The sequence below is a fragment of the Lolium rigidum genome, chromosome 3 (assembly GCF_022539505.1).
Source record: "Lolium rigidum isolate FL_2022 chromosome 3, APGP_CSIRO_Lrig_0.1, whole genome shotgun sequence".
NCBI lineage: Eukaryota > Viridiplantae > Streptophyta > Magnoliopsida > Poales > Poaceae > Lolium > Lolium rigidum.
Window position 1 is genome coordinate 396,900,568 of NC_061510.1, and position 10,742 is coordinate 396,911,309.

Genomic DNA, 10,742 nt, shown 5'->3' on the forward strand with positions numbered 1-10,742 from the left:
AGGACCTAGTGTTGCTTGTTATATGAGTGATGCAGACAGAAGCTCCACAAAGCATAAGGGTATGAAAAGGGGTAATCCCTGGAAAATTAGCATGACCAGAGAATGAATGTACTGAATATTTTTGCTGAGCAAGTCAACTACCGGATAGGATAGTCACCATTATCAGAAAATAAAAGTTACTACTATTTGCAATCTGACAAGGACCTAATGAGATGCTTTATACCATCAGTTCCTTGGGTAAACCACTTACAGGTATTCATTTTGGCAAGAGCAGAGTTACGACTCCTGTTCCATGATCACAAGTTGCAGCCAAACACAAGGCAGAGGAGCTTTTAAAAAAAACTAAGTTAGAAGAGCATTGATCGTACTACTGCTTCATCAGCTCACATAACCAACATCCTTCCACAATTGAGCTCATGTATCTATAACTTGTCCATGCACCTTTGATCAAGTCTCGCAAAACGACAAGTGGATGCTTTCTTCCTGCAGATGTATGCAATGTGTTCTCACTTATCAGGTCATCCAACCCTGAGGTAATTGTCTTCGACAAATGCAAGGATAATGCCAATCCTTTAGCCAGGAGGTTGGCATGGGAACCACATCCACATCGTCCCAGCGGCAGGCTTAGCACCACGCTGTGTCCACACGAAGCACATTCAGGGCGTATTTGCACTGAAGCACCGATCACATAAATCACAGGACCGAAGACCAACACACCTGAATTCACGCTCAGCAGCATGAGGTGTCTTCCACGATCAGACCATTTTAGCAACCTTGAGCTGTTCCTTCCTTCCCAGTTCAGCTCCTACAAGGTGACTCCGAGTGCGTAGCTCCTGCAGCTTCCTGCCCAACATTGCGATTATACGATCCAGCTTGGGCAACTGCATATCCTTGAAAAAGCTTCTACAGCGCATGAAAAGAAAACTACTCCCCAGCCAAAGATTGCCTACTGCACATTTCAATTCAAGTCAGTCTTTAATACGATGATCCAGAAACCTAGCACAGAACACACACTCTGATCAACAATGCTCTCGACAAACAGTTTGATGCAGACTCAGGTTCAGAGCAAAAAAAATTGCAGCTCTTACCAGAATATTGTTGTTGGAAATCAGCCACGAGAAAAGGCGAATATGAGGACACAGTGATGCACACAGAAGCTCCACAAAGCATAGGGGTATGAAAGGGGATAATCCCTGGAAAATTAGCATGAGCAGAGAACGAATGTACTGAATATATTCCTGAGCAAGTGAACTATTTGATAGGGTAGTCACCGTCATCAGAAAATATAAGCTACTACTAGTTGCGATCTGACAAAGATCCAATGGGATGTTTTATACCATCAGTTCCTCAGATAAACAGCTTACTACAAGAACACATAGTTAAGACTCCTGCTCTGTTAGCACAATGCTATTGAAGAGCTTTGCTCATACTACTTCATCAGCTCACAGAACCAACACAGTAACATTTAAGCTGAGTGTATCTACAACCTGTCTACGCACCTTGGATTGCGACATGTCTCATCCACCATGAGGCACTTGTCTTCGACAAATGCAAGGACGATGCCAATCTTTTTTCAGCCACAGCCATCAGAAACGCACGAGATTGTGCAGTGCTATCGCAAATTATCTGATCTGCAGAAACCATGTCTAAGAGCCCTTGTGGTTGTGGGTGGGCAATTCAGGAGGAAGCATGCCTTGGATCCTCCTCAGCTCGGCCAGCACCTCTCGGGCGTCCGGCCGGTCATCCTTGTCCGGCGTGACGCACCGGAACGCCAGCTCCGCGACGGCCTCGACGGTGGGCATGACGGCAGGGCACTCTTCGAGCACGGGCGGGTCGACGACCTCCCTGAGCTCGCCGATCTGGATCTTGGAGACCACCCAGTCGGCGAGCGTGACGTCCCTGCGCTCCCTGCGCACGTCGACGGGCCTGAGCCCGGTGACGAGCTCGAGCACGACGACGCCGAAGCTGTAGACGTCGCTCTTCTCGGTGAGCTGGAAGGAGCGGTGGTAGTCCGGGTCGAGGTACCCTGGCGTGCCCTGCGGCGCGGTGCAGCAGACGACGACCTCGCGGCCGGTGGCGGTGGAGCAGGCGTCGGGCGGCGCGAGGAGGCGCGAGAGGCCGAAGTCGCCGAGGCGCGCGCGCATGTCGGCCTCGACGAAGATGTTGGAGGAGGTGACGTCGCGGTGCACGACGCGGGGCTTGACGGCGAAGTGGAGGTACTCGAGCGCGGACGCGATCTGGGCCGCCATGGCGAGGCGGGTCCGCCAGGGGAGCGGCGGGCGCGCGGGGAGGGTGGTGGAGGTGGCGCGGTGGAGGTGGTGGGAGAGGGTGCCGTTGGGCACGAAGTCGTAGACGAGGAGCAGGGCGCGCGGGTCGGCGCAGAAGCCGTGGAGGCGGACGAGGTGCGGGTGGCGGAGCGCGGAGAGGATGAGCACCTCGTTGCAGAAGGATTTGGTGATGGCGGTGGCGGCGGAGGGGAAGGACGGGCCCGGGGAGGGCGGGATGTGGAGCCGCTTGACGGCGGCGGGGCGGGCGGCGGGCGGGAGGTAGGCGAGGTAGACCGTGCCGAAGCCGCCGTCGCCGAGCTTCCGCGCGGCGTCGAAGCCGGCGGTGGCGGCGCGGAGCTGCTCGTAGGTGAAGGAGGGGCGGCTGTGGTGGAGCCCGTGGCGGCGGAGGAACGCGGCGGCGCGGGAGGACTGGGTTTGGGACGGGGCGTCCTCCGGCTGGCCGCCGGCGCAGGGGCGGCGGGAGCGGAAGCGGCGGACGGCGATGGCGACGCAGAGGTAGAGCAGGAGCACGATGAGCAGCGACGCGACGGAGACGAGCGCGGTGGTGAGCACGGTGCTGCCGCCGCCGCCGTCACCTCCGGCGGTCCCGGCTTTTAGCGGGTGCGGGCGTGGGTGCGGGGGAGGAGGGGCGGCGTAGTCGCCGAGCTGGGACGCGGCCGGCGGCGGGAGCGCGGCGGCGGCCAGGAGGAGGAGAAGCCGGAGACGGGGACGCGGGGGCATCTGGGCTCCGCCGCCGTTCGCGATCCAGGCTGGTTCGTTGGTTCGATCGAGTCGAGGAGAGAGGGGAAATGGGAAGGTTTGCTTCTGCAGGTTGCCAGCGAGAGTGTCGCACGAGTCGTTATCACGTCAGCACATGGGCAGTGGGGCCAGTGAGAATGCGATTCCGGGGTGGCCTCGTGGGCTCGTGACTATAGATGTAACTGGTCCGGGTCGGCCCATTGGACCTCCGTCCCGCACCTATATTTTGTTACCATTGGGGTATAGGTTTGGCCCGTAAAAAATCAGGGTCCAGCAGGTTCCGATCCTTACGACCCTGGGGTCGAACCGCTCCTCGGTATGAACGCGCCGGCCACATCGTCTTCATCGTTGCGCCACCGCAGCAACTCCCGTACAGCAATTGACACAGCTTCGCCGGAAAAAAAAGGGAGCCGCACGGTTTGGAGCCCCGGCGAGCCAAGCCGTCCTCACCATCGTCACCGCCTCGTCTTTCTCGTCCTCCCCGTCAAGCCACGCGAGCCAGGACGCCCGGATTTCTGCCGCCGAGCCGATCTTCCCCGACGCCGGTCGCTGACGCCGTCGTCGATTCCGACCTCCCCAGTCGTCGCTGAACTTCCCGGAAGCACCAGGGTGAGCCGCCGGTTCTCCCGCGCCCTCTCTCTCCCTCTGCATCGCCGCCGCCACGCGCGCCTGCGAGCACCGCCGCCGGGTGTGGCCGCCGGCGCCGCTCCGGAGACGGCTGCATGAAGCAAGGGGATCCCACAAGGGAGGTAGCGACGGTGAGGAACAAAAAGCTGTTGATACGGGACTACATCAGCCGCACGCCAAGGGAGGACGACGCCGTGCCGCTGCGCGTCCCCGACATCCCTGTTCCTTGTATTCGACAGCGCTATGCTAGCTAGCTAGGGGCGATCCTTGGATACCCCGTTACCCTATACGGAGAGGATCGGTCCGAACCTTGAACCTCTTATTTTCTAAAAGGTTTGGAGGTCCAACGCTAGGGCCAAACCGGACCGGACCGGTTGCATCATGACTCGTGACATTTTGTTTTGGAATTGACACGGAACACATCTGGCAATTTCAACGGCTGGGTACACTGGTGGTGCACGCACCAATGTGTACCCAAAATCCCAAATGATGTAGCAGGCCAAACGTGTCAAGAAACACAAATGTACATACTCTCTCTGATCCAAACCAATGATCATAGATTTACACGAAATATTGCCTCCTGTCTGGGTTTATTTAACCTGCAACAACTAATTTAGATCAGAAGTAGTATTTTAATTGATGCAGGTTTATATATAGGGCATGCACAAACGGCGACGATTAAAATGGATCGAAGATAGTGATGTGTGTTTTTAACCAAAAGGCCATATATCAAAGTCACATACATAAACATAAAAATACATGCGGTTGTAAAAGTCAAAGTCAATGTTGCCTTCCTCCTACACTCATAACTCATGGGCAGACGCGCATATAGCAAAGCTCTACCTCCGACGAACGTCGGAGCCAAGGAAACATTGTTCATGCGGTAGTTGGGAAGTTGTCGATTGGAACCATAAAACACTGGTGACAATGATAAAAGAAACACATGGCCACTCTCGAGAAGTAAAAAAAAAAATACTAAGAGGGCTCAACGATGATCCTAGATAAGGGGAGACCTAACAGTGATAGTTCCACGATGAAGTCAAACCTCGTTGGTGAAGAACTTCGCACACCAAAATACAAACACCGCCCACGACCACACAAAGACAAAGCCCTATCTATCACTTCATAAGGGTAGTGACGAGACAATCCCACGTCCTCCTTTACATAGACCACCGCCGACGAGCTATAGACAAAACGTCGTGGAAATTTTTTCTTGTCTATGCAGACCCACCATAAATGCTGCCAAAGAACCAAAACGTCACCCTGGTAGACCAAACTTAGCGCCGCAACGCGTATGCGGGGGATCCCTACCCCCTCCAGACCTCGCAGCGGGGAGCGGTGGAACGCGGTCACCTCCTTGTCGCGTTGATACGATGAATGGATGAGAGCGGCCCGGCCGGCCTGGCACAAAGAATGTTGCTGAAGGACAATGTTTGTTGGTGACATTCAAGTGTGATATCCAAAGGCATATCGTATAATGGTAACCATCATATTTGAAAACACGATCAAATGACCGGTGTATAAATGAGAGACTCTTTTGGATCATATATCCAAAACTCACATCAAAGGTGCATCAGAAAATATGGTATACTCCCTCAGTACCGTGAAACACTAGACAGAGTTTAAAACATCTTTGACGAAGGGAGTACATACCAAATTTGAAATCTACTCATAGTTGGTTCTATCGATGTTGGCCACATATTGTACTACTCTAACATAACGTATTTGTTATTATTTTGTATCTACTTCTTGCTCATACGTCGTGTTCAGACGCTAAATGCAGACCCATTGGAACAATTTAGTGGACTCGGCATCTTTCTTGGTGCTCATAGAAGTAGGATATATGTGTCGTATGTTTATAGAGACGAATATATGTACGTATATATGAGTGTCTACGTTTATACTGAGATTCGTCGGAACAGAAAATAAGAGACCATACAATTCTGGCTTTTCTTTCCTTGTGGCATAGCTCCCGCTTTGTCGAAAGCAAAGCAAAGCGTTGCTGTAATCGACACTGACACGGACGCGTAACAGAAAGGAAAAGCGAAAGCGGCAGAGAGTCAACCCGGCTAAACCAGTGCTCAACCAGGAACATGCATACGCAACGGCGGTGAACGGGGCCGGGCCGACGCCATGCTCGCCCGTCCCGTTTGTTTCAGCTAGCGCCGCGGTGGTGGTGGGTCGGGACGGGATGGGTTCCATCTTCCATGGTCGCTCCCCGTCCTTGTCGCTGCCGCCGCTCTGGTTAATGCGCTCATGCTCGGATGATGCCGACGTAAATCCGTTCGCAAGCACGGTTCTGATTCAGAGTTAACTAGCGATCGACGACTTTGGTCCCGTGAAAGCGACGATGAGAGTGGAATTTGAGGTGCGTCCGTCCTCGTCGTCGCTATCGCCTCCCCGAGAAGACGCGGTTAGGAGAAGTAGTAGGCTGGATCATTAGGCTGTGGGGAGGTGATTACTGATTAGATTAGGACTGGGAGAGATGGCCGACGCAACAAGCCACCAAGTGGAGTCTCCGTAGGAGTGCTTCGTACTAGTAGTATCATGGTAACGAAAGATCTAGAAGCCGGCCCGGTGTTAGAAAAAGAGGGGGAATTGCAGATTCTACCGTGGTCTATCTATTCCATTCGGTGCACAAACATCATTTTTTAGATACTTTTTTTTACGATTTTCATCAGGTACTGCTTTAATTTATTACAATTTCACCACTTGATCATCTTCTAATAAACAAGTTAGCTTGGTTGAGAGCAAAACAACAGTTAAGCCTTAGCCTTGCATGACAATGGCTGAATTATGTACGAAAATATTAAAAATAAAAATGTCCAAATATAATTATTCTCAAAAAAGTTTGCACTCTAAAATGTTGTAGACTACATTCGATATGTACTCCTCCTCGAGTTTTGGCGGGATGGACATTTCCCCTCTCTCGGCGATCCTCCCGGAAGAGCCAACCGGCACCGCCGCACTGACGACCGCGCCTCGTCCTTGGCAGGAAGAACATACGACTCAATCGCCGAGGAAGAAAAGAGTCGTGAACTACGCCAAAATCAAAGACACTTGCTAGGTGCGGGCATGGTCACAAGTGTCCATGGATGCGGTTGCTGACGATGATCAAACCGCGAAGCCCTATTGGCAACGGAGCAAAGATACATTCTTCAAGCTCATGCCTAGAATTGCTACATCGATAACTTGCTCCTATAAAAAAACCTTTCGAAAACAACAGCTCACTCCTATAGATCACTACAAGGTCACTGGGATGTTGATGAAACCTAGTTGCAGCCGATGGAATGGAGCTATGCAATTATTTTATTTTAGACATTCAGTTTACGGATCTGCCCAACGACCAACCCGTGCGAACCGCCGAAATCGTGTTTTTCGCGCATGTGAACGATATTTACGGGATCTGCTAGAGATATTCTAATAAGTTAATTACACGATGAAGCGGCGAAATTACAATAAGTTAGAACAATACCTAGTGAAAACCACAAAAAAGTCCTTTCAAGTGTGTTTTGTCACGTGCAACATATGAAATAGAACATGATGAAACCTGCAATTTTCAAGAAAAAATAAATGGAAGAACGGTGGTCGCCGGTCACGGCTCACCGGACAACGACGCCAGTCAATAGCAACTTTATGGTGTTCCGTGCCAAAAAAATAAAACAGTTTGACCCCGGACCAGACTTTTTTTTTTTTTTTTGAACAGGGGTTGGGTCCAAATGGACCCAGAAACTTCATTTCTAGCGGTGGGTACAGCTTACATGGAGAACCCTAAAAAAGAAAGAAATTGCAACATGGCTCTCACAAATTCTAAAAAGGACCCTACAAGAAAACCGAAAAAGCGATCGGGTCCTTCTCCACCGACGCGTTGCCTGAACCTCGTTACCGCGGCCGCCGAGATCGTCACCGGGGACGAAACCACTTGGGGCGAAGTCGGCGTGCAGTGCCACGGTGAGGTCGAAGTAAATCCTCCGTGGCTCTCTAGCCTGGAGGAAGAAGATCCGTTGAAGCACCAAGCTCCAAGGTGCGAAGAGGCCCCTTTGGCCAGAAGTAGCAACGGCGCCACCTCGCCGTTGCTGATGCTCTTCGCCAGAAGAAGCTTCGAGGGACACCCCTGGAACTCCAGATCTGGTCGTCTCCCATCTCCGCCCACCACCACGGCGGCCGGATCTAGGAAGAACGGGTCGAAGGAGAGCTCCGGCGAGCTTATTGGGGGGAGGTGCAGAAGAAGACGCCCCATCCATCTTCGGCTCCAACCAGCGGAGCAGCATGGGCAGGGAGGTCTCCACCACCGGCAGGGAGCAGCTCGAGAGCTCCGGCCACCATAGCCTCCGGATACACGGCAAGATGCCAGACCGGCATAACGCCAAACAACCTACCGAAGTAAAACCTAGACTACTATGTACAGGGGGCCGGTCTCCTCTCTCCCGCCGCCTCCGGCCGGCTAGGCCGCCGGAGGGGAGAGGGAGAGGAGCCGGTGGGAGGAAGGGGCCTCTCAAAGGATAAGGATGAGGGAGAGCAGGATGGGGGGGGAAATGAGCCGTCCCCCGGACCAGACTAGTTCGTGGCGAAATGGCAACGTTGAGCTGAGCCGAGGCAGGGCTGCTTTTTTTTAAAAAAAAATGGTTTTTATTTTTGGGAAAAGAGGGTTCTAGCTTTGATGTTGTTTGTCTTCCAAAGTTGCAGCATCAGCAGCAAGCCGGCAACTGTTGCATCTCGACGTGTTCTGCATTTTTTTCCAGAATTGAGACTGCGTTACAGAATGCGAAAGGGAAAGCAAAAGAGAAAGAGAAGGGGGCGCGCGCTTTACGACCACGCGGATTCAGTTATCCGTCTCACTCAGCGAAGCAACGTGCACCTGAGAAGAAGAATATGCAACCGTATAGGATAGGCCAAATTAATTGAAATTCTCCAAAGTTTTCCAATGTTCTAGGTCTAGATCGAGCAAAGTTCCAATCTAGTAATATGTTTTACACGAGAGGCCTCTTTTGGGTAGATTGGTTCACATTTGAGAAGAAATTCACGAAACCAACCCACATAACCACAATTGAATTAAGTTTTTTTTTAGAAAACCACAACTTCTGAGTAACTTGTTTCATGAAACACAAATCTCACGGTTTAGTCAGTTTGTGACAACCCTGACCCAGCGCCAAGTTCGGCGTGGCATTGGAGGCTCTCTCTGGGTTGATTTTTCCCTCCAGATCATACCACAATTGAACAGAATCGTTTGGAGGTTTTCACATTATTTGAACTTTCGACCGCTGTTAGTTCAGATTTTTGAAAAACCAACCTAGAAAAATCCATTAGTTCAAAATACAGTTTCTGATTAAACTGGAAAGTTTTGAGCTCATTTCGTCTAACCGAAATGAAGTTTTGGTATTTTGGTAACTTACATCCGCAGCTTGTTCTGTATTTAAACTACACCTAGAGTAAACTGGGAAATCCCCATTTCAATTTTCGCATTCGATTTAAAATTTTCAAAGTGTTTGTAACATTCGGCGAAATATCATCGAAACTTTGGAAGTTTACAAAAGAAACTTGGAAAAACTCAGTAGCTTAATCCAAGCTCAGTACCGGAATATTTTTTATAAAGTGGAGTTTTCAATTAAATTTGGCCAAAAGTAAAGAAGATATTGAAATTCTCAAAACGGCTTCAAGCCAGTCGGATATAAGAAAAAACTTGAGAATAATCGGCCATCTTCAGTAGTGGATTCGGACTCTTCGAAACCATTATCAAATGAACAAAATCGTATCATTAGGGTTATTCCAAACAACACACCCAAAACTATTGGTTGTCTGTAAATAGTTCTTTGGTTATTGTTAGTGAAACATTGGCCCCAAAAGTTATGGTTTTGTAAATTTTGCTCCAAATTATAGCAGCAACCCAGAAAACATATTTTGATATTTCTCGAGTGGCTGAGAAACAATTATTTGCAAGTCAATAGTAGCAACATTTTGAGCTGAATGCCGGCGTGGCATGGGAGGCTCTCTCTCTAAGTTTTTTCTCCTCAAGATCAGACCACACTTAAACTGAATCGTATGGAGGTTATCACTTTTTCTGAACTATTGACAGAAGGTAGTTCAGATTTGTGAAAAAAAAATACTGGAAAATCCATTGATTCAAACTACATGCTGTGATTAAACTGGAAAATTTTGAGCTCATTTCGCCAAGCTGATTTAAGGTTTTTGTATTTTTGTAACTTACAGCCAATACTTGTTCAGTATTTATACTACTCGTAGTGACTAAACTGGGAAATCCTCATCTCATCTTTCACAATCGATTTAGAATTTTCATAGTTTTTGGAACTTTCGGCCAAATATCATCAAACTTTGATAGTTTACAAACAAAAAAGACTTGAAAAAATACAGTAGTTTAATCCAAGTTAAGGGAATATTTTTTATAATGTGGGATTTTCAATTCAGTTTGGCCACAAGTAAAGAACAAATTGAAATTTACAAAATGATTTCAAGCCTGTCTGATACAAAGAAAAACCGGTCAATAACTGGCCACCTTGACTAGTGGGTTTGGACTCTTCGAAACGATTGTCAAATCAACAAATTCGTGTCCTTTGGGTTATTCCAAACCACTTACCCAAATCTATTGGTTCTCTGGAAATAATTCTTTGGTTATTATTAGTGAAACCATAGCCCTAAAAGCTGTAGTTTTCTGAAAATTGCTTTAAATTTAAATCAATGACCCAGAAAACATATTTTAATATTTGTGAAGTGGCTGAGAAACAGTTGTTTGCGAGTCAATAGTAGCAATACTTTTAGCTGAATATTGGGGCTCGTGCCAGCACAAACAAGATAAAGAAAATCTTGTTAGGAGGCCTATCGATGTAAGTTGACTGAGTTATCATCGTCGCTCCATGCTTCAAATGTGTGAATGCATGTGTCCCGCGAACAATGACATCCATTCTCACCGCGAAAATGATGTTCAAATGTGTCTGAACAAAATGTCTGCCGATGATGGTGCCGATTCTGATCACCAGAAATGCTGCTCGATGTCTCAACAAGATACTTACGAGTATGATCCAAATTCCAAAACAAGCCCTGACGTACCTCGGCATCACTATGTAGCACGTATCT

At 49.2% G+C, this 10,742-nt stretch overlaps 1 protein-coding gene across 3 annotated transcripts; it reads right to left on the reverse strand.

The window, feature by feature from the left end:
• Positions 1–201: 201 nt before the first annotated feature.
• LOC124700859 (LEAF RUST 10 DISEASE-RESISTANCE LOCUS RECEPTOR-LIKE PROTEIN KINASE-like 1.5) lies at positions 202–3,008 on the reverse strand. 3 transcript variants are annotated; one of them, XM_047232921.1, is made up of 2 exons: positions 1,089–3,008; positions 202–839 (listed from the first exon to the last, which is right to left on the reverse strand). In XM_047232921.1, exon 1 carries the CDS (start codon positions 3,006–3,008, stop codon positions 1,647–1,649), a length of 1,362 nt encoding a protein of 453 aa, XP_047088877.1. In that variant the 3' UTR covers positions 202–839; positions 1,089–1,646. The 3 variants fall into 3 exon arrangements, with proteins under 3 accessions (XP_047088877.1, XP_047088878.1, XP_047088876.1); XM_047232922.1 differs by having other exon boundaries at positions 202–843; XM_047232920.1 differs by having other exon boundaries at positions 202–635; positions 718–3,008.
• Between the last annotated feature and the right edge of the window lie 7,734 nt (positions 3,009–10,742).